This window comes from Dendropsophus ebraccatus, chromosome 9 (assembly GCF_027789765.1).
Source record: "Dendropsophus ebraccatus isolate aDenEbr1 chromosome 9, aDenEbr1.pat, whole genome shotgun sequence".
Taxonomy (NCBI): domain Eukaryota; kingdom Metazoa; phylum Chordata; class Amphibia; order Anura; family Hylidae; genus Dendropsophus; species Dendropsophus ebraccatus.
In genome coordinates, this window is record NC_091462.1 from 21,661,073 (window position 1) to 21,685,784 (window position 24,712).

A 24,712-nucleotide genomic window follows, 5' to 3' on the forward strand; every position below is an offset into this window, starting at 1 on the left:
ATCGAGTGCCGAGCCGGGATCAGCACCATTACGGCTCTGACCCCCGGAGGTAACAGATGTGTGGATCACTCCCCACTAGACACCAGGGAACTGCTGCATCAAGTAATCGGATGCAGCTGTCAACTTTGACAGCTGCATCCGATTACTTTATTAGCGGGCACGGCGATCGGACCGTGTCCGCTAATAGCCGCGGTCCCGGGCTACGAGCGGCACCCAGGACCGCAGCGGTTCAGAGCGCGGCCCCGCTCTGAACACATGAAGGCGGCCCTGGACGTCGCCTAAGGATAAAGGAGAAGTCCGGCGAAAATTTTTATTGAAGTATTTTATTGTCCCCCAAAAGTTATACAAATCCCCAATATACAGTACACTTATTATGGGAAATGCTTATAAAGTGCTTTTTTCCCTGCACTTACTACTGCATCAAGGCTTCACTGGAAAACATGGTGATGTCACTTCCTGGATAAAATGGTGATGTCACTTCCTGGATAACATGGTGATGTCATTACCCGACTCCCAGAGCTGTGCGGGCTGTGGCTGCTGAACAGGATGATGGCAGAGGGATGCTCAGTGTTCCTTCAGTGCCCCGTGTCCCTCAGCCATCATCCTCTCCAGCAGCCACAGCCCGCACAGCTCTGGGAGTCGGGTCGTGACATCATTTTATCCAGGAAATGACATCACCATGTTATCCAGGAAGTAAAGCCTTGATGCAGTAGTAAGTGCAGGGAAAAAAGCACTTCGTAAGCATTTCCCGTAATAAGTGTATATTGGTGATTTGTATAACTTTTGGGGGGCATTAGAATACTTCAATAAAAAAAATTTGCCTAACTTCTCCTTTACAGGGTTAATTTAGCAAACCTGTCTCCTCCTCCTGATATGCTGCTCTTTCCTTCCCATTGTTGACCACCAACCACCACTCTGCTCTATAAGCAGTGGTCTGGTTGGCATATTATAGTTGTAATGCAGATGTATAGACAAAGTGGGAGATCTATCAAACTAGTGTGAAGTAGACCTGTCTCCGTTGCCCCTAGCAACCAATCAGATTCCACTTTCTTTCCTCGTGATTCTTTGGAAAGTGAAAGGTGGAATCCGATTTGTTGCTAGGGGCAACCGAGCCAATACTACTTTACACCAGGTTGATAAATCTCCCTGTTTATATACAGGTTGGAGACCACCGTTGATCTAACATGACTACCACCAATAATGCACCCTTGACAATTTTCTGATTTTTAGTCTCTTCTCGACTGGTCCCAGGCTAAAGGAAGGAACAGGAACGACACCAGAGGACTCCTTCCTCTTCCTGTCTTACTTTATTATCACTAGGTCAAACTTATTTCAGCAAGTTTTTTTTTGGACAAGAGCAGAAGAGACAAATAAAGAACAATGGTACGGAGAGGGGACATGACATGCAAACCGGCACAGGCCAAGGAATGTACAATAAAAATCAAAAGGTCCAAAAAATAAAAAAACAAAATATATATGTATATAAAAAAAAAAAAGGGGGGGGGGGGGGGTGAAGAAAAAAAGTGCCAAATGATAGTTTTACAAAGTAAAGCATTCAAGTCAGAACTGTGCAAGATTCACTGTGGTCAAGGCCATTGTTCTGTACGTTAGTACAACATAGGAGCATGCGGACACGGGGGTAATACAGAGATATGTACAGAACCGCTGTCCTGTCTGCGGGCTGCGTACAATACTGCTCAGTCTATGATTGATTCGTCGGCTCGCTGGTATCAGCTGATTCCCACATTCGAGAAGAATGAAAGCTACAATATAAAAAGTTTTAAAAACCGCATTCTCTTACTTTCCATGGGCAAGGGATGGTTGAGCAGGGCAGGGGGGGTTATAGGCTAAAAAGAAGGGTCAGGTCAATCACAGCTTTCATAGGAAACGTTCAGTGACAGGAGCCGGAGGATCACCAGGTGTTGTCCTGTCCATGAAACCAGTGGACACCACGCTTATAAATACTTGGTTTGCAGCAGTTCAGGGATTCATAAATACAGTATGTCTGAAGTTTAATGTCTCTTCACATGTCACTGGGGTCATCTGGACTTTAGTCTTGACATCATCCACTCCAGCCCCTGGCAAAGGCTAAAAAATAGGAAAAGAATGAGATATGAATAAGGGAAAACACAACCGGCAAGTAACAATCTGCTCAGATCCATATCTAGGAAAGGTTGGTGACAATCAATATGGCTGACGCTAAGGGTTCTTTTCTGGATATTCACAGCACAGAACCTACTCCTCCCTGCTATGCCATGACACAATGATACACCAAGCACTAATCTGCTGGTCATGACAAGCTACAGATGGGCAGAGAGAGGAATGATATTCAGGAGGCAGCACTGTGCACGTACAAAAGTAGAACAGGAACGCTTACCCAGATCTTTATGAACAATCAGGGATTAGAGAATAGCTTTGATTTACCTTTTAGGGACAGTGTGGACCCTAAAAAGGCAGCCAGGCTCACAGGCTGCAGGTACGCAACCCAGGCTTTCTTCCTATCCTTCATATAGGACTAGCTAAGCCCCCTATTCAGTTATCTAACTAAAAGTGGAAGAGGAAGATCTAAGACTAGTTGTAACCCAGTTTTCTAAGATGTTACTGAACAGAAGAGTGGAGACTTTTTCCCTACCATCTTTTCAGATGAGAGTTTATGCAAAGCCACTACTGCTCAACTGCTGGCCACCATCTTGGCATCAATGTGGGCTTCCAGCAGCAACATCACACTGATTAAAGTTTACAAGCCACAACGTTTTTACTACAGATCTTGCAACAAATCTGCATGGGTAATGTCCCATTATGTCTGGACAGCCAAAGATAAAGGTTTGGCTGTCCAGGCATGATGGGACTTGTAGTTTTGCAACAGCTGGAGGGCCACAGGTCTCTTATCCCTGCAATAAAGGAAGATGTCTGACTTCACATGGGTGTTAGACCTTAGAGAAAGCATCAGATGAAGCCTCACCCCTCTCCAGTAAGCGCACAGCAGGCCTGTATGTGCCACTGATGATCCTTTACCGATGTCAACTTCAAGTACTGAGAGATTTCTGCTACAGACATGCACTCCTTCACATCTTGTTTGTTTGCAAAGACCAGCAGGCCGGCTTTCTTCAGGTCCTTCAATCACATCATATGATCAGTATTTACAGGTAGGAATTCATGTCAGTAATGCACTTTACTATGATAAATCTCTCTAACAGTAATGCGAGATAAATCTCTTTCCATGTATCTGTGCGAGTAAGATGGCCCCATGGACATCAGGCCCTGTTATGGTGCGTTTACACAGAGAGATTTATCTGACAGATCTTTGAAGCCAAAGTCAGGAACAGACTATAAACCGGGAACAGGTCATAAAGGAAAGACTGAGATCTATCCCTTTTGCAAATCCATTCCTGGCTTTGGCTTAAAAAATCTGTCAGATAAATCTGTGTAAACGCAACATTACTCTGAACAATTATCGCAATTCCTTTGCCAATTACCGACCGTTTAGGCTGATAATCGCTCACTGCACATGTTGAAAAGATCATGATTTGTGCAGCGACAGTCTGCAGTGTGTCGCTCTGTCTAACTTGAATGGGCCGCCAGAATGATCTGAGGATTGTTCAGGCGTCCCCTCCCGCTCGCTGTCTATGCATATAGTATTAATGGTAGCGAGCGGGAAAGGAAGGGGAAGCGAGCACTGAGCTAACAGGTTGGCACTTGCTTCCCCCGAAACATTGGGCCGTGTAATACAGCTTTTACATTAAATGGCTGTTTAAGTCACATGACTGGGAGAAAATGCACCAAGCGTGGACTTTCCCAACTCATTGTTATGGTCTGCACTGTTTGCCATTTAACCCACAAATGTACTAACTAAATTCCCACATATAAGATGGAACCTACCTCATGGGATAACATTTTATACAGCTCCTCTCTAGTCACTGAGATCCGCTCTCTATCCGTGCTATCCACAACCACTATGACAAACTGAAAGGGAGGAGAGGGTGCAAGTCACAGAAAGAAAGAAAGAAAGAATACACAAAACATCATTACTTCTTAAAGGGTCATTCCCATACTCAGTACTGCTGCGTCCCCGCTTACATCTCGGTTAATGCAAGGGAACCGGGGGGGCGATCAGGGGATGCAGCAGTGCTGAGCTGAAACAGCATTGCTATGTCTCCCACTAAGGTTACATGTTTCTGGGACAATTCAAGATGTGTGTGATCTCAGTGGGAGACAGGGACGGGGGGGATAATACTATATTTACCGCTCCCCAGGGTCTCAACCACCCTTACTTGCGTCTTAACCCGGCCAACAATTTCATAGCTAAGCGCGGTGGTTGGGAACCTAGGCAACGAGCTGACAACTATACAGGGACACCAAGGGGCCAAACTTAAAAATAATAGATAAATTAAAAAAAAAATAACACAATTTTGCTAATGCAATGCATTGGCAAAATTTTTTTCTTTTGCATTTCCTGTCATCTAACAAAAGTTTAGGTGATGGGAATACTCCTTTAAATGGGGGAAATTGTGAGAAAGTCCAATCCCCCTGACTGCGAGTGAGCTGTAATACCAGGTACAGCCACAGGTCGGCGCTGTGTCTGGTAAGAATGAAGGACATGTGACGCTCACTGGAGCACAAGGCCTTCTTACTTCTACTGAACTAATGGTCCTCTGCAATGTTTTACTAAATGAGAAAACTTCATATTACGGCTATGGCTGTGTGCACGGTAAATGCATGTAACAAAGACTGAGGTCAGAGGTAACATGGGGAACTCTTCGACTATAGAAGCTTGCCTCTGTGTTCGTATAATATGTATTCCATGAGGAGCGTAGAGATTCTTGACCGCCTATGTCCCACATAAGAAACCTTGTGTTATTCACCACAATCTCCTCCACGTTGCTGCCTATCGTCGGAGATGTGTGAACCACTTCATTCATGGAACTGGAAAAGAAAGAGACAGAAGTTGGTCATAATAAGGAGTATATGTACACCAATGACATATGCCACAGTATATTTGTCCATACACTATAAAAAGTACCCTGGCAGATACTAACCCAGTGGAGACAAAGGACAATGGTTTGGTCCCTGTTGGGCCAATGGACCCGTGGTTAGATTTACTGCGATGCTTTGATCACTTACATAGCAGATGTACTTCTGCATTGCAATGTATTATACCTGTTAGGCCTTATTCACACGTCCTGTTAAGCAGATTATTGCAGATCTGTAATCGCGGTTCAATTTAGAACACATTGATTCATATTGGTCTATTGGGCCTTAGGCCTCTTTTGAACATTCAGTGATTTTTCTCCGTGCTCTCTTTCAGTATCCGTAAAATGTGAATAGTACTAGTTTGCTTATAATTGATCCGTGTTTGTTACGGACGTCACGGATAGGACATCCACGATGTCCGAAAATAATACAGATCCCATAGACTTCTATTTGTAATCTGTACCACAATCCGCACTAGGACAAGTCCAGAATGGATTACGGAACAAAATTAAAAGGGACTGTGTGAAAAAAATGGCACACATTAAAAAAAAAATAAATAAATAAAAATAAATCAATCAATCTACAACCAATACACAAAACACAAAGATTAACTGTATGTTCTAATCCTGGATAACCCCTTAAAGAGAACCAATCACGGAAGAAATTTAAAAATTTTTTATTTTCTAATTCAATGTAATTATTTATTTAATTAACATTTGTAAATACTTTTATTTATTTTTTCGGCCGCGTTTTTGTTTTATTCACTTTTCAATTCACTGTCTCGCGCCGGCTCTTTTCAAAAGAGCCGGCTCGAGACAGGAAGCTCCCGTCATCCACAGCGGCAGCAAGGCCGGCCACCGCCATCTTGATTACGTCATTTGCGTTCCAGTGGTGGAACGCAAGTAGCGTAATCAAGATGGCGGCGGCCGGGCCGAACAAGAGGAACAGGTATAGTATAAGCAGTCTGTATCTTCATTTTGTCTATTTATGAAGATACAGACTGCCTTTGCAGTCTGTATCTTATACTTTACCTGATCCTCTTGTCCGTTGCAGTCTGATGCCGGGCGCCGCCATCTTGAATACGTCACTTGCGTTCCAGCGGTGGAACACAAGCGACGTAATCAAGATGGCGGCGCCGGCCTTGCTGCAGCAAACAAGAGGAACAGGCAAAGTATAAGATACAGACTGCAAAGGCAATCTGTATCTTCATAAATAGACTGCCTTTACAGTCTGTAGCTTATACTTTACCTGATCCTCTTGTTCGGTGCTGGAAGGCCGGGCGACGCCATCTTGAATACGTCACTTGCGTTCCAGCGGTGAAACGCAAAGTGACGTCATCAAGATGGCGGCGCCCGGCCTTCGTTCAGCAATCAAGAGAATTGGGTAAAGGGATAAGATACAGACTGCACAGGCAGTCTGTATCTTCATAGATAGACTTAGGGAGAGATTTCCTTTGATAATAGGGATAGTGATTTTTAGGTGATTGGTCCTCTTTAAAGGCAACCAAAAATTACTGCAAAGCCAAGCTGTGTGCACTTACAACTGATACAGGATGGTCGTCTTCCCTGCATTATCCAGGCCAACAATGATCACTTTGTGCTCTGAAATACAAACATAAAATGCACAAATGATTATGTGGACATTTACTGGGATGTACTGGTGAAATTACTTTATAATGAAGCATTTAACAATATAACGACACGGAAGGTCACATGGTCCTGTGCTTTTTTCTGATGGGGAATGTGCTGCTGTGTTGTCCCAAGGCATTAGGTGTGTAGCCAAAAGGGGCAGATCCCTTGCTAATATTTTATCACCTACTGTTCTCAAAAAACAAACTACAAGTAACTGGCTAGCTACTACGGGCTGTTTTAGGTGCTCTCTCCCCAGATGTCCCAGTTGTAAATTTATGACAGCTCAAAGACACTTTGTCTCTAGTGTAACGAAAAGGAATTACTACATCTCCACCTTGATCAATTGTGAAACTAATCATGTGGTATATTTGGCCACATGTACAGAATGTAACGTACAATACGTAGGATGTACAATAAGAAAACTTAAAAAAAGGATAGCCAAACATCTTGGGGACATATCAGTGGCCACCAGAATGATGTTACATCGCCCCATGTCTGGCCTCTCCAGACATTTTGTCGAGCGACATGGAGGAGATGTGTCATCTCTTTCCGTATGCGGCATCAAAAGGGTTAATAGACCACAGAGAGGCGGGGATTGGCTACATCAGGTTAGATTACGGGAAGCCTTTTGGATTCTAGAATAAGATTGCCGTTCACCACTCGGTCTTAATATGAAGAACGATCTAGCCTATATTTACTAGTTATCATGTGCTAGTCATTTATTTGGAATGTTCTTTACTATATATATTACATTTCCTTTATAATGTGTTCATTTTGTGTGTTAAACTATATTTAGCCCAGTTTCTGAATTTTAATTTTTGGAATATGTTCACATGCTGCGTTTTTTTCTTAGCTTACCATGCGTTTTTTCCACCCAGGTAATGCATCCATCCCTGGTTTTATGTGTGTAACTCCACGTCTATGCTCTCATAGGTGTTTGGCATAGAGCATTGCCTTTTCCTGTTTCTTTTCTTGTTCCCTCCCCCAGCTATTCCCACCAAATGTCTGTATAAATAGAAGTGTTTTTTACTGCATCACATGCCATGATTAAGGAAGCTTTTTCCGAAACGTGTTGGCGTTTATGATACTGTCATGTACAGATTTTAACGTGTTACAATAAAGAAAAGATTTTATGATTTGGAGCCGGACAGCATTCACTTGTATTTGATATATACACCAGGAGACGGCCCGACTCGATTTTCCGTGCTTCAAGATGGTTGATGCCTTAACCTATGGACAAAGGGTGAGCTGGTACAATCCTCTTTTGCTATACACATGGTCGGGGCCTGAAAGATGGAGCATCTACATTCTGGACCAGTTCCTTCAATCCACTTCCCTTCTAAGAAGAAGATACTAATGCACACTGCTGCAGGGTCAGACTACATGGTGACACAATCTACACAATCTAACATCTACAGACCTTGAGATAAATGGATTATTATTATTATTATTATTATCATCATCATTATCATTACTACTACTACTACCCCCCTTTAAAGTAAAAACGGAATTTTAGAAATTTGTGCAATATGTGAAAAGGAAAAACTAAAACTTGCGATGTACATAAGTGTTCAGACCCTTTGCTATGGCACTTGACATGGACCTCTGGCTCCTCCCATTTGTCTTGATCATCTCTGATGTGTTCTGCACTTAGATTGGAGTCACTTGTGGTAAATTCAGCTGATTGGACAGAATTCTGAGAGACTCCGCCCCTGTCTATATAAGGTGTCACAGCTGACAATGTGTATCAGAGCAAAGACCAAGCCATGAGGAGGAAAAAACTGCCTGTAAGGCTCAGAGACAGGCCTGTGTGAAGGGGACACTGAAAGTTCCAAAACCCACAGTGGTCTTCACTTCACTTCTCTAAAGTAAAAGCCTGATCCAGAGAGCTCTGGGCCTCAGACTTGGCTGAAGGTTCATCTTTCTATAAGACAATGACCCTAAGCACAAAGCCAAGACAACACAGGAGGCTTAGGGACAACAGTGGCCCAGCCCCACCTGAACCCAAGAGAACATCTCTGCAGAGGCCAAAGGGCATGCTGGGAGTTGTAGTTTTGCCACAGATTGGAGGCTATTACATTAGGGCAATATATAAACAATTGGTTGCACATTAAAATCGATCTTCATGTTGAATGATTTCACAGGAGCGTGGCCGGAGCTCAAAGCTTCAGTCAGATAAGGGCCGGCCAGGAGCGCGCCTTCATTATGGAGATCTAATGACACCTGAGCAAACACAATACCCAACCAACGGTAAACAATGAATCATTCATAGTACAGACAAAGGGCATGCAGCTCTGCAGAGCATCGCGCCAACTCTGATGGCAGCTCACCACAGGTTGTGATTTTCAGGCTGTGTGTGGTATTACAGTTCAGCTCCATTTACATCAATTAAGCAGAGCTGCAAAACCACATTCAAACAAGACAGGGGTGGTTCTGTTTCTGGAAGAAAGCGGCCATGTTTTTCTATACCTGGATAAAAACACAAGGTGTAAACACAGCCTGATGACTGCAAAGAGTCTATCACATTCCTCCCCACAGCCGTAGCTTTCAGTGCTTGATGGCTAGAGATGGGTGAACCTCATAGACCATATTCATGTTTTTCCTGAACTCCCTAGGGCTGCATCCAACTTCTTTCGGTTCCAACTTGTATGGTAGGGCCGGGTCACACTACGTTTTTGTAATCCGTTTTTTGCAAAAAAATGGATAAAAAGCTGAATAAAAAAACGGATGCAACTGTGTGCATCCGTTTTGACCCGTTTTTCCATTGACTTCCATTATTAAAAAAAAAAACAAAAAAAAACGGATCCGTTTTTTTGACGGACACAAAAACGTGGTCGACCTCATTTTTGTGCCGGTCAAAAAGAAACAAAACGGATCCTTTTTTTTTTTTTTTTTTATAATGGAAGTCAATGGAAAAACAGATCAAAACGGATGCACACAGTTGCATCCGTTTTTTACATCAGTTTTTCATCAGTTTTTTGCAAAAAAGGGATTGCAAAAATGTAGTGTGAACCCAGCCTTACTGCTGCGTCCGGAACAAGGGATTCTCAGTTAGGACAGCCGCCTTAGGCCATGTTCAGACACATGAAAGGCCTCTGTACACGCGGCTGACAAACCCACAGACCTATGTGACTGTGAGCAAGCGGGAAATCACTAACCACACTCTCATGTGTGCAACCAGATGCAGGATGGAGACTGTGGACATGTAATATAGTGATTCTCATTTACAATGGGCCATTATGGGTTAATCATTAGCAGCCTGCAGATCCTGAGAGGTGAATGACGTGAATACAATGTAAGGGGTCATGTACTGACTGCCTGTCCTGATGTAGCAGCTGCAGTCATGTGACTGTTGTGCTCGCTCTGGGGCTGCTATGGTGGCAGTGCTGTGCACTGTCACAGATCACATGATGAGGTAAATGTGGTGATGCTAGCAAAAACACAAGGAGGAGATTTATCAAACATGGTGTAAAGTGAAACTGGCTCAGTTGCCCCTAGCAACCAATCAGATTCCACCTTTCATTCCTCACAGACTCTTTGGAAAATGAAAGGTGGAATCTGATTGGTTGCTAAGGAAACTGAGCCAGTTTCACTTTACACCATGTTTGATAAGTCTCCCCCAAGATGCCCACACTAAGTCAAAGTGTTAAATCTTCTCCCACCAATGCAAGTCCTAACATTCTGGTAAATCACTTCACTTTGTTTATCTGAGAGAAAAAGTCCTGACCACTAGATGTCTCCCTTCCCTGCAATCTGCTGTTCACTGCCTGTTGTTAGGCTCAGTCTGCCTCTATTAACAGCCACAGCAAGACAGAGCACATGAGGTGGGGGTGGGGCTTAGCATGGTTTATGTGCAGGAGAGAGAGAAGCCTGGGCTGTGCAGCTGCAATCTGTGAGCCTGTCTGCCTTCCCCAGAGGCTCCACAAAGTCCATTAGGGTGCCTTTATACAGACAGATTTATCTGACACATTTTTGAAGCCAAAGCCAGGAATGGATTTGAAAAGAGAAGAAATCTCAGTCTTTCCTTTATGACCTGTTCCCTGTCTATAGTCTATTCCTGGCTTTGGCTCTAAAAATCTGTCAGATAAATCACTGTATATAAAAAGGCACCCTTAAAGGTAAATCAAGTCTTCCCTCTCATCTTTCACTACCCATAAATTTCTAGACAGCTGTTCCCTGTGTTTATAAGTACTGTGGCGTCTCTCTGAGGTGATGTCTCTAGCCGCTTATCACTTCAGAGTGCAGTAGCAATATTCATAAGAAAGCAGCGAGCAGGCTGAAACGGGGGAGCCACCCATAGCACCAGACGTCCCAATTTTTATATTATTCAGACTAAATATTGAATAAAAGTGAATGTACCATCAGGCCTGGGCTGAAGCACTGGTAGTGGGCCGACCCACCCTCAGTGGGAGGAAACCCCCGCCCCTCTATGATACAGCTCCATTGATTCTTTTGGCAGAAATCAATAGTCCAGGCGATTTTAAGAAACTTATTAGGCAAATATGCAATTATCTGCATTCAAAAAGCCTTTCCCCAGGTCCCCCCCCTCCCTCCTCTCTCTTATTCACTGCTCATTATCAGGAAATCTCGACTCTACATCAGTCAGGCCCTGTCTGTTCTATGGAGAGGGGAGGGGGGAGGAGGGAGATTAGTCGCCAGCAGAAAGCAGAGAACAAAGGATACACAGCGGGAACTGTGTGAAAGCCAGTATTCAGAGGTCAGTGCTGACTTTAGAGGAGATAGGTTTTGGTGCCTCCACCCCTCCCCTCTCCATAGAGAACCATAAAGACAGGGGGGAGAGCGTCAAACTGCTTTTTCATGATAAAAATGCATTTTTCGGCTAATTAACCCAATTACAAAGTTTCTTAAAATCACCTGGACTATTGATTTCTGCCAAAAAAAATTTAAAATAAACGACAGTGACACTTTAAAGTGACTGTACCACCAGGCCCAGGCAAAAGCACTGGAGGCGGCCGACCCACCCTTAGTGGGAGGAAACCCCCGCCCCTCTATGATAGGGTTCCATTGATTCTAACGGAGTCACGTCATGGAGGGGCTGGGGTTTCTTCCCACTGGGGGTGGGTCGGCCCGTCTCCAGTGCTTCTGCCTGGGCCTGGTGGTAAAATCACTTTAGCGCCCTATTCCACCGGACGATTATTGTTCGCATAATCGTTAACAATTAACGATCTCAAACGACCGCTATTGCGAAAGACCTGAAAACGTTCACTCATTTCCATGGAACGATAATCGTTACTTCTGATCGTATTTATGATCGTTTTTTCTTCGCTATTGCGTTCGTATCTACTGCGAACGACGTCTTATTCAATGCAAACAATTTGCAAACGTTTTGCGAACGAACAACGATAAAAATAGGTCCAGGTCTTATAAAGCGATCAACGATTTCTCGTTCGGTCGTTAATCGTTAACTGCATTTCAACCGAACGATTATCGTTTAGATTCAAACGATTTAACGATAATCGTTCGGTGGAACAGGGCCCTAACTAACGTATGTTCAGCCTGTGAATCCCCATCTGTTACCAAACTACAACTCCCATAATGCCCTGACAGGAATTGTAGTTGTGCAGCAGCTGAGGAGCCACAGGTTGGTAAGGAGATAGACTGGTTCTGTTGCCAATAGCAACCAATGAGAGCTCAGCTTTCGTTTTACTAGAACAGGGTAAGAATTAAAGCCGAGCTCTGATTGGTTGCTGTAAGCAATAAAAATAAAAACCTTTTTCTTTCAGTTTTGCTCAACGAGGCCCATTCAGCTGTCACTTTCGTTTTATAAGGGATTATGGGAGTTGTAGTTTAACATCAAGTGTCACTTTACAGTGCATGCCGGGATGTGTAGTCCATCATCAGCTGTCGCCTTCCTGCACTACCTGCTATGACGTGCAGCTCCTTACCCTGGTGGCTGAACAGCCTCCATATCTTAGTGAATAGGATTCCCATCCTACGATGTGTTCCCGTCAGCAGCGACTAGAGGCCGCTTCACACTACGCGCTTCTCTTCCACTGGCATCTCTCGGTCTCTAGACGCGTTTCACAGCCGCCATGTCCACAACCAGGAGCAGTCACTAACACCCCGACTTTCTCATCTGACACATAGCCCGTCGCAGCCCTGATGACGTCGGCAGGGTGCGCACGGACAGGCTCTTATTCCATCTGCGGACATCTGACTCTTTGACAACACGGGGGCGGCCATTTTCCTAACGTCTGTCGCCTAGGCTTTCCATGGCGAATGGTCTTTGACAAAATGTCCGCCCGCTACGGTAGAGACATAAAATTCACGTTTATACATAGAAGCCTGAGGCGTACAGTAGTGAATTCTTATCACATATAGAGATAATTTACCAGCGTCATGACCTACTAATTATATAATTGGCCTCCCTGAGCAACCAATCAGAACCCGGTTGTCATTTTTATATAGTGTACGTTAAAAAATGAAGCTGTGATCTAATTGGTTGCTATGGCTGGTCATAAGAGCAGGGAAGAGTTATGAAGCTGAAAACGTTTTTTTTTGTTTCCCATAGCAACTAGTCAATTTTGTAGTCTACCTTTGAAGGGTACGTGATTGGTTGCTATGGGCAACAAAGACCAACATTTTCTTAACTGTATTTAAAAGAGGTTCCTATCTCTTTAAAATCCCTGACATGTCACCAAAACATATATAGGGGGAGATTTATCAAACATGGAGTAAAGTGAAAGTGGCTCAGTTGCCCCTAGCAACCAAGCAGATTCCACCTTTCATTCCTCACAGACTCTTTGGAAAATGAAAGGTGGAATCTGATTGGTTGCTAGGGGCAACTGAGCCAGGGATTGCAGGGAAGGGAGACATCTAGTGGTCAGGACTTTTTCTCTCAGATAAACAAAGTAAAGTGATTTACCAAAATGTTTGGACTCGCATGGAGGGAGAAGATTTAACACTTTGACTTACAGTGTTGGCATCTTGGGACAGATTTATCAAACATGGTGTAAAGTGAAACTGGCTCAGTTGCCTGTAACAACCAATCAGATTCCACCTTTCATTTTCCAAAGAGTCTGTGAGGAATGAAAGGTGGAATCTGATTGGTTGCTAGGGGAAACTGAGCCAGTTTCACTTTACACCATGTTTGATAAATCTCCCCCGTAGTTGCCAACATTTGAAAAAAAAAATTCAGGAATACTTCAGTTTTGACAAAGAGGGATGTGGCTTATTATAGGTGTTGTTTGTAGGGGTGTGGCCTATTGTGGGTGTGGTTTGTTTCTGGTTATCGGTTGTTTTTTTCAGAATAGTTTTTTTTACATTGTTCTCATTATGAGGAGCATTATAGACCCCGATGTCATGTCCCCAGCATATTACACGCCCCAGTATCAGACCCCTGGCATATTATACACCCCAGTATCAGGCCCCAGCATATTACAGACCCCACTATGAGGCCTCCAGCATAATACAGACCCCAGTATCAGGCCCACAGCATAATACAGACCCCAGTATTAGGCCTCCAGAATATCATACACCCCAGTATCAGGCTACCAGCATATTACAAACCCCAATATAAGGCGCTCAACATATTACAGTCCCAAGCACAAGGCGGCAGTACGGGGGGGGGGGGGGGGGGGGGGGGGGCAAAAGGGAGCCCAAAAACAGTATGGGGCACTATTACAGGGCCTAACAACAGTGTGGGAGACAAGGGGGGCTAACAACAGTTTAGGGGCACAAGGGGGCCTAACAACAGCATTTGGGTACAAGAGAGCCTAACAACAGCATGGGGGTACAAGAGGGCCTAACAACAGTATGGAGCACTATTACATTTACTATTACTATTACAGTATGGAACATAATTACAGTATGCAGGCACAAGGGGGTATAATTACACTATGGGGGGTACATAAGGGCCCCCCAGCTACAATGTTGGGGCACAAGGGAGGCTAATTACTGTGTGGGGCATTATTACCATTTGGGGCAATATAAATGGGGTGTTTGTATAGAGGTGGGGAGAGTGCTGGAGCAGGGACCCAAAGATATTTGTCCAACAATTCTGCAGTGATGAGTCATGGCTAGATAAGTTATTGATGGTGGTCTGGGCTGGATTAAAAAAGATGGGAAAAGTGAATATCTTTAATCAATCTACCGCTATAAGGTCACTGCATGGGGTCTGTGTGTAGTGCAGTTTATTTAATTACAGTATGGCGGTAACAATCACTATGCCTGTTAATGATATAAACGTATGTAGAAGGAATAATGGAGTGCACTCACCGGAATCATCTTCATGGCTTTTATTTTCTCAAACGGGAAAACATATAGGACTTAGTGCAAACATGGACGAAGTGGACGCTAGGAGACAGACAGGGCGGTGACAGGCTGTTTCGCGCGTGACCGCGATTCTACGGACCTCCGGAGGTCCGTAGAAGCGCGGTCACGCGCGAAACAGCCTGTCACCGCCCTGTCTGTCTCCTAGCGTCCACTTCGTCCATGTTTGCACTAAGTCCTATATGTTTTCCCGTTTGAGAAAATAAAAGCCATGAAGATGATTCCGGTGAGTGCACTCCATTATTCCTTCTACATACGTTTATATCATTAGACTGTCTGCTGCTTTTTGGAGTTTCTTTGCACCACCCTCTTGGAATTTTACAGCAGCAATTTATCCCTGTTTGGTTTACCTCCTGCACGCCGTCTCCTATCCAATTGTTTGTAGTGCCGCCCGCCTCTGGTTTCTGTTGTACTATGCCTGTTAATATATGAGGTCTTAGTCTGGCGGTATGATCTGACCCTTGTAAATTGGTATTATTGGTGACATTGGCCTTTGGGATTTGTTTAGTAACAGTATGGTGATGATATGTTTTCCATATATATACTATGTCATTGAAGTGTGTGGCACTTGGACTGTGATTTTACATGTGACCAGGATTAGTAATTATGACAACCAGGCTGCAAAGGTCATACAGGTATACTGAGGTGTCACAGAGGAAGCGTATCTGTGTAAATGACAGGGCTCTTACATGTAATGGATACTAGTTGTACGCTACTTGTCTATTCTAGGTGCTCATCTGTGAACCATTCACCAGTAGGAGACATCTTGGAGATCAGACCCCTGCCCCACTTCTTTTTTTGCTTAGATAAAAATTCCAAGTATTTTTGGGCATGCAAGCTAGCATGCAGGGCTGTAGAGTCGGTAGGTCACAGCTCCAACTCCTGAGTTTTATCAGGCACCAACTCCAGCTTCTTCCTAATGTCCTACATGATCCTGGGGCAACTTCTGAGGGAATAAGGAAAGTATGAGGGTGCCTTCACACCTACCGAGGCTAGGCTAGGTCCTGGCAGATCACTGTCAGTACATACACGCAGCGGTCTGAACGACCGCTGCGTGTAAGTAAATCTGCCGGGCGCTTAACCCCTTCTGATGCCGGCTGGCCGGCCGCCTCCCGCTCAGCTCTGTATAAATTACCTCCTCGCTCCACGGGGTCCCAGCGTCCTGCTCTCCCGCCCAGCCAATCAGTGGCTGCGGCAGGGCAACACACTGATTGGCCCGGCGCGAGAGCAGGACACCGGGACCCCGTGGAGCGAAGAGGTAATTTATACAGAGCTGAGCGGGAGGCAGCCGGCCGGCCGATATCAGAAGGGGTTAAGCGGCCGGCAGATTTACATACACGCAGCGGTCGTTCAGACCGCTGCGTGTATGTACTGACAGTGATCTGCCAGGACCTAGCCGACTCGCAGCGTTATTAACGCTGCGAGTCGGTAGGTGTGAAGGCACCCTTAAAACAGATTCTCCTGTATGTGCAGTGGATGCAGCCAGTCTCCAGCCTCCATGTCTTGAACAACTCACTACTAACTAATATTCACCATACACAAAGGAGAACTGCTAACAATGCCAGATACCTTTAGAGGGGTCAGACATAGCGATACACTGGTCAGCCATAGTGATATAGAGGGGTTAGCCATAGGCCCAGATTTATCAGCTCTCTGTCAGTGTTTGTACTCCTGAATCATTGCGGCCCCACAGGAACTACCCACTCAGCCAGTCAGTGACTGCAGCTGTGTAAAGGGATACACACAGTGATGTCACAGTACAGGGATAATACACACAGTAATGTCACAGCACATGGATAATACACACAGTGATGTCAGAGTACAGGGATAATACACACAGTTATGTCACAGTACAGGGATAATACACAGTGATGTCACAGTACAGGGATAATACACACAGTGATGTCACAGTACAGGGATAATACACACAGTGATGTCACAGTACAGGGATAAGGCACACAGTGATGTCACAGTACAGGGATAATACACACAGTGATGTCACAGTACAGGGATAATACACAGTGATGTCACAGTACAGGGATAATACACAGTGATGTCACAGTACAGGGATAATACACGCAGTGATGTCACAGTATAGGGATAATACATAGTGGTGTCACAGTACAGGGATAATACACACAGTGATGTCACAGTACAGGGTTAATACACACAGTGATGTCACAATACATGGATAATGCACACAGTGATGTCACAGTACAGAGATAATACACAGTGGTGTCACAGTACATGGATACTACACACAGTAATGTCACAGTACAGGGATAATACACACAGTGATGTCACAGTACAGGGATAATACTCAGTGATGTCACAGCACAGGGATAATACACAGTGATGTCACAGTACAGGGGGGATAATACAGTGATGTCACAGTACAGGGATAATACACACAGTGATGTCACAGTACAGGGATAATACACAGTGATGTCACAGTACATGGATACTACACACAGTAATGTCACAGTACAGGGATAATACACACAGTGATGTCACAGTACAGGGATAATACTCAGTGATGTCACAGCACAGGGATAATACACAGTGATGTCACAGTACAGGGGGGATAATACAGTGATGTCATAGTACAGGGATAATACACAGTGATGTCACAGTACAGGGATAATACACACAGTGATGTCACAGTAAAGGAATTCTGTACATTCTAATGTCAACATGCCCCATCTAGTGGCCACCACAGTATATTTACATTTAGGCTCCCCCCCCCCATATAAATCTCTGCTCTTTCTAGGTAAAAAAAAGACAAGTGGGAGGTGCCACTCAGCTATTGACAGCAGTTTGAAATGTTAGTATTCTGTTCTCTGCTGTATGAAGGTATGACTGTCACAAAGCTTGCAATACACGATCAAGCGTACAATCCATTTGATTAGTGATCGGGTCACCTGAAGATGACCTGGGATGAGAAAGCCACTTTTCTAGTCTGGGGCACATGCATTTATTCTTCACTCACTTCTATTTTTGATAACACTTGTTTTTCCACTTTAGATTTCTTGACATGCTGTGCCCTTTTGGGTGTTTTTTTCAGGGGGTGCAGTAGGATGTGCAGCACGACCTGCAACATGATTCTCCTTTCTGGAAGATTCTAAACCTAGAACCTTGTTCTACAGGAGATGCTTGTACAGCAGCCTAGATAGACACCAGAACACAAGCTGGACTCTCTAGGTCGGTTGAGGGAAGCCATTTGTCCCTAACTCTAGGGGGCTTTTTGGCTTGGATGGTTGGGGCCCTCTTTCCTTTTGAATAGAGTTGTAATCATCCAGAGCTGAGTGACCCTTAGATGAAGAAACACCAACCCACAGGCTTTCAGTAGTAAATGTACAGTCAGTACTTGCCTTCTGTTGTGCTGAGATAGGGGAGATCGCTTGGATTCACAACAAAACAGCCAGGTTTACTGCAAAAGCTTCACTTATTGATATACAGTGGAACCTTGGTATACAAGTAAATTGGTCTGAGAGCGCTTGGCAAGACAAGCTAAAGTGGTGGTTAACCCCCGGTGTGGTGATATAGCGGAGTATCGGCCGGTCACTTGCTAGGTGGTTGGCCGAGATACAGCCAGACCTTGGAGTGTTACTTTGTGATGCCAGTGCTGGTTAGGCACACAGGTGTAATGGCACGCCTGCTTTTAGTTTACAAGGCTGGTTGTACCCTTTTTCCCCTGTGGTCAGTGTCCTGCCGGGTTGTTACGAGGTCCCTTGGGTTAGAGTGATCACGGATGGCCAGAGTGGTGTAGTGACCAAGTACACATATATAACACAGAGACATCTAGTGGTGAAACTTTAGTACTACTTTCATCAGCACACAACTACAGACTTTTGCGAAGGGTGTATATAACTGTAACACCCATGGTAGGACACCACACTAACACTTGTAAAATGTAAAGCAAGATTTAATAGGTACCTCCTATGTCCCCATCCTGATACTGTACTGGTTAGATAGCGCTCTCATTTTAATCCACTGCTACCTGATAAACTCTGCTGGTGATCTGACACCTTCCGACTCTCCTCTAGTGCCGTCTGCATCCGGGATCCTGTAAAACATCAGAGATCCTCCTGTGGAAGCGAGCAGCTTAGCCATAGCTCCTCTCCCTGCTGCCGGAGGACTGAGTGTGAGTGAGGCTGCAGTGGCCTCCTACTTTGGTGGTCAGGCAGCCTGGATCATTTGAAACCCAAGCACTGAGTGCTTCAACTCCCCAGGGCCTTGTCCAGACATCTACCTCAATATCACTGCCATCTTGCCTACATGTGGTGCTGGATGGTGTATGACCGCTGCTTCCCTCTGACCCCTGAATTAACCCCTTCACCGATAGCTGCTCCAGGCAGCCGGCACTACTACCAGTAGGTATCAGCACCAGCAGGTTTGCAGCCACCTGGAGAGTTGTATGTGGAGGGAGAGTTAACTGATTAACCCCTTCTTTACTGATACAGCATTCTTTATTTATATAAAACATCTTACCTACCTTATTTTTGGGTTGTGGAACAAATCATCTGCGTTTTAATTATTTTTTATGAAGATTACATGCATATTTCCGGAACGAATCCAAGGTTTCACTGTATTTGCAACTTACTCCAATGGTATAGAAAGTATGGAATACGGGACCTTTAGTTCTAGTGATATTTGGCAGTCTCAGCACCTAGCCCCCCTCAACTTCTAATATATGACTATGACCTGCCAAAAGTTTTTTTTTTAAAGGGAACTTGTCAGAAAGTTTTTTCAAAGTAAAGCTGCTGCCATTGTGATGTAGGTCATTAAAGGAAAACTATCAGCAGGTTAATACAAACCAACCTGCTTATATCTCCCTGCAGCCACCTACCTCATCTTTCCAGCACTGGTATTCTTTTCTTTGTAGGTCCCATCATGTTGGAGAATTGTAATACCAATGAAATATGTAAACTAGCTTGTTTGGCGCTCTGAGGGCACTCCTTGACCCCAGAGTGCATCGTTTGGCCCATCCATCCCCTCCTTCGGTCATGCCTATGTGGTACCTGCTCAAGCGATCACCTGCTAAATTGTTCTAGGTGACGCCACTTCTTTGGTGCTTGGTCGGTGGAATATAGCTCAGCTGGTTATAGTTCTGTTGTGACGCCAGTGCTAACTCAGCACACAGGTGTGGTGGTTTAGCTGCTTTAGTGTGTGGCTGGCTATATTGATCCCCAATGGTCAGTGACCTTCCGGGCTGTGATGGGTCCCTTGGGCTCTTATCACAGTGGTCCAGAATAAGGGGAAAATGACCCAAGGATGGTGTAGCCTGTGTAGGTGCTGGTGCATTTATCACTGAGTGCCAGTAGAATAAATAAACTGATCTTTACTGACAAGTCTCTTGTAGTACAGGATAACAAGTCACTTTTAGGATACAGACTTACCTTCATTGAATCTGTGCTGAGAGATGCTGAGTAGGTGAGGTAAAACAGTAAACAGTAAAACAGCCTGCTTAATTGAGTGAAATAGAGAGTAGAGAAGAATGGAGAGGAGTTTGTCAGGAGAGCCCCAACCCAATTTAGAAATGTGCTCTGTTGGAACTTAGAAGAGTTGCTTAAAAATACTTGAGAAGAAGAAGAATACTTGAGCCCTTTTTTTCAACCTTTGTCGCTATAACCACCTTCTGCCCTGCAGTGTCGGGGTACCCGTCCTAAGAGTTGGACACAAGCCCCAGTATTGGTTACCTGAATTGAGCACAGTGTCCGAAGTTTTCCAGTGTCACCTGCGCTGCGAGATAGAGTACGTAGGCCTTGACTATGGCTGCTTTGCTCTATCCGGGTAAGTTCCTCAGTCTAGGATACCCCCCTGCACTTTTAGACATGTTCACAGTGTGGGTTGGGGTGTTCTCTTACCTGTCCTCCTTAAGTGTTAAGCACTGCATCTTGAGTATAAGTTTTGCTTTGGTGAAGAAAGTCTCTGTGTTCTCCATATGTGTCCACTACCACCACTAGTCTACACTGGACTGACTGATCCCCTAGGGGTTGTATTGTGTAAAGAGTGCAGAGATAGGCAGGAACAGAAACAGGAACAGAAACAGTAACCCTTGGATGACTATAGTACTTAACTGTGGGACACCACACCTACCTAAAGACCAAACTGCTGATGCAGGCAGGCTGAAAGGTGCACTTTAACACGCATTCTATACACATGTGATATATGTGTTTTATGGAGTCACAGAATCATCTCCCTATTAAAGGGGTTGTTCACCAATTTTTTTTTCTTTCAAATCAATTGGTGCCACAAAGTGCCAGAGATTTGTAATTTAGGAAATCTCCAAAAAGTCTTCCAGTACTTATGTCCTGCAGGAAGTGATGTATTCTCTCAAGTCTGACCATGTCAGGAACTGTCCACAGCAGGAGCAAATCCCCATAGAAAACCTCTCCTGGTCTGAACAGTTCCTGACATGGACAGAGGTGGCAGCAGAGAGCACTGTGTCAGACTGGAAAGAATACACCACTTCCTTTAGGCAGACAGCAGCTGATAATTACTGGAAGACTTGAGATTTTTTAATAGAAGTAAATTACAAATCTCTGGCACTATCTGGCACCCGTTGATTTGAATGGAAAAAAAACTGGATGAAAAAAAACACACAAAACACAAGACTTTAAAAGATTTTTGATTTATTATAGAAAAAAAATGTTAATGCAGTTAAATTTTTTTTTACACTTCTAAATTCCATAAAACAAGTCCAGAGAAAGTAGGATGCCAGAAGCATGCAGTCTGCATTTGCTTTGTTAAATGTTCCTTTTTCACAAAAATAACACCACTTTTTTTTTTTAATCTCTGTAAGCCACTAAAGCAGAGGGAGAGCAGAGCATGCAACACTTTACGCCTTTGCATAGTCATTTTTTTTTTTTACCCAGCATGCCTTGTTGAATGCTACACATATCCATAGATAAAAGTAGAAAGGGTTAATCAGCAAAAACATATACAAATTTTTTTTCCCCGACTGGTTTTGGTTTAGTAAAGGCAAAAAATTAATTTTCACAGTCCAGCTTCGAATGTTGGATCTTTAGGTATAGATCGGTTTCACGACATGACGTAAGCGGGAATCACATTTATTATAATGATGACGTATCACAGAATTTCGGGGGGGAATAATACTATATTTGCTCAGTCATCTTTATTATTTTTTCCCTTTACCACAGACTACACCTTAACCTCTTTATAAAGCGCTATCTACTAACATATGTGCTCTTGTTACAACGTATCTGTGACAACCATGTCGTGTGCCAAACCAATCCTCACAATCCGAACTATACAATGGAGCTCAGAAACAGATCCTAACATCAATAAAGGTGAAGAATTATAAGAAACTAGTGACATATATATATATTAGTGATGAGCGAATAGTGAAATATTCGAATATTCTATATTCGTACGAATATTTCCCCAATATTAGAAAAACATTCGAAAAACATCTATTCGACCACTTGGAGGAAAAAAACAGAAGCTGGGGGATTTGAACGCTTATCAAATATTTATCGAATATTCGGCAAACTATTCGATAATATTCGATAGATCGAATACCTTACTCATCACTAATATATATATATATATATATATGCTATCGATGTCTGTCCTGGGACAACCCTAAATATACAGATTTTTGGAGGAAATATGTGTATATATATATATATATATATATATACACATATTTCCTCCAAAAATCTGTATATTTAGGGTTGTCCCAGGACAGACATCGATAGCATATCACTTTATAACTCTTTGGGAGGAGTAGATCTCTGTGATCGCCAACGATTACTAGGTCCAAGGGGCGTAACTACCACTGTAGCAGCCATAGTGGCTGCTATGGGGCCCGCCGCATCAGGGGGCCCCATGGCCTGCTCCTGCAATACACTGGGCCGCATGAGCTGTCATCATTAGCAGCAACCGGGAGCCTCCTGGGTTCTGCAAATGTCCCTTTAATTGCAAGCACTCCTGACCAGCACTTGCAGTTGTACTGTTATGACTACACTTGACAGTGTAGTGGTCAGTCGGGGGGCCCAATCAAAAGTTCGCTATGGGGCCCAGACATTTCTAGTTACGCCTCTGACGTCACCCCCTTACTGATAAAACAGGGAAATCGATGTGGCCACCATTATCTCACCCACAGGGAATATCACTCAGTTCTTTGTAATTTGCAGATGGCCAATAGACTCATATCATTGCTTGGTTAAGGTGATACTGTCACCCCCTTACTCTATGTGCAGTTCTCCGCACTAACCATAAGCTTAGGGGCTGCACATTTGACACCTGTATAAAACTTACACTAAAATCACTTAATTTCATAGGTGGACAGTGTCACCTAGGCGGAGCTTCATGGCAGTTGGGCCCCTTATCTGCAGCCAGGAGATAGGGCCCAACTGCTGTGAAGCCCGACCTAGTCGACACTGTCCGCCGAGGAAATGAAGTCAGAGTAAAGAGGGTGACAGTATCACTTTAAGTAGGCCATACTTATATAAAAGGGATCTCCAAATCCCTATATGAACACTTGGGGGGGGGGAGATTTATCAAACATGGTGTAAAGTGAAACTGGCTCAGTTGCCCCTAGCAACCAATCAGATTCCATCTTTCATTCCTCACAGACTCTTTGGAAAATGAAAGGTGGAATCTGATTGGATTTTAGGGGCAACTGAGCCAGTTTCACTTTACACCATGTTTGATAAATTTCCCCTTTGGTTTCAGCATGGCATATACCAGTTCAGAGAGCCGAACTATACAATGGAGCTCAGAAACAGATCCTAACATCAATAAAGGTAAAAAACGCCAACCTATTTTCCAAATCTTTATTGCAATGTGGTAAAAGCTAAAACACATGAATGGCAGGGGGTAAAAACTGATGCGTTTCAGGCCCACGCACCCTTATTTCTGGACTTCCTGCCATAAACAAAAGGATCGAGCAGTTGAAACCGACATGCCCGAGCCTTCTCACCCTGACTACATCTGCATAGCAAGGTCGGGAAACCCCCAAACACAAAGGTCAATCGACCTGTTGAAATTGCCTGGTTTGCCCAACTTCGTTGTAATATGTATTGGGGTCTTCGGAGGAATTCATCATTGAGGGCTAGGAATTCTGAGTGACAACCCCTATAGAGGCTGTAATGGTGACCATATCAGACTCACTAAGGAAAACAGTAGAATTAACAAAAACTTAAAGGGGTATTTGAATCTCAGATATGTATGACATATCAGCGATGGGAAGACAACTCAAGATTTTAAGGGGGATAGCCCTGTTAGGAGGAATGGAATGGTTTAGCACACAAGATGGCTGCCACCACAGGTAGGTGACAGTTCCACCTTAATACTTGTGATCACTCCATGCTATACACCATGGCAACAATGTCAATGCTACATTTCACATGGAGAAATAACCTTGTTGTAAATAGATTAAAATAATATATAAAGCCGTAAAAAATAATCCTCTTTATATAGAGGGCAATATGACGCCGGACGTTGAATGAAACACATGATAGTGATACATTATTCTACGGATCTTAATATATATATTTTTTTCTTTTCTCGTTTTCTTTATTAAAAACACAGCTGCCGAACGCGACAATCATTATTTCATTTTTGTAAACTAATCATCTTGTGCTAATACAAATGTGCTTTATTATTACTTCAGCTTCAAATACTTCATTGATTTGGCAAAATATATGTATATATATCTATATATATTTATATTCTAGAACTATCTATACATTACATTATTTGGTCTATTCACCAGAAAATGATTGCGCTGAATAGATGTGTCCATAGGATGCTACCGCCTGGGGCACCTTCAAAAATGAGGATGGGGG

At 43.8% G+C, this 24,712-nt stretch overlaps 1 protein-coding gene across 1 annotated transcript; it reads right to left on the reverse strand.

The window, feature by feature from the left end:
* Positions 1 to 1,288: 1,288 nt before the first annotated feature.
* On the reverse strand, positions 1,289 to 12,763 carry ARL5A (ARF like GTPase 5A). The gene is made up of 6 exons (XM_069985088.1): positions 12,509 to 12,763; positions 6,512 to 6,572; positions 4,776 to 4,923; positions 3,880 to 3,963; positions 2,963 to 3,114; positions 1,289 to 2,088 (listed from the first exon to the last, which is right to left on the reverse strand). The coding sequence occupies exons 1-6, from the start codon at positions 12,552 to 12,554 to the stop codon at positions 2,040 to 2,042; spliced, it is 540 nt and encodes a 179-aa protein (XP_069841189.1). The 5' UTR covers positions 12,555 to 12,763; the 3' UTR covers positions 1,289 to 2,039.
* Positions 12,764 to 24,712: the final 11,949 nt, after the last annotated feature.

Coding starts and splice junctions, on each gene's coding strand:
- ARL5A (XM_069985088.1), bottom strand. CDS start 12,554: ATGGGAATCCTATTCACTAAGATATGGAGGCTGTTCAGCCACCAGG. Junction 6,573..12,508: donor GAGGCTGTTCAGCCACCAGG/GTAAGGAGCTGC, acceptor TTTGTATTTCAG/AGCACAAAGTGATCATTGTT. Junction 3,964..4,775: donor CATATTATACGAACACAGAG/GCAAGCTTCTAT, acceptor CCTCCCTTTCAG/TTTGTCATAGTGGTTGTGGA.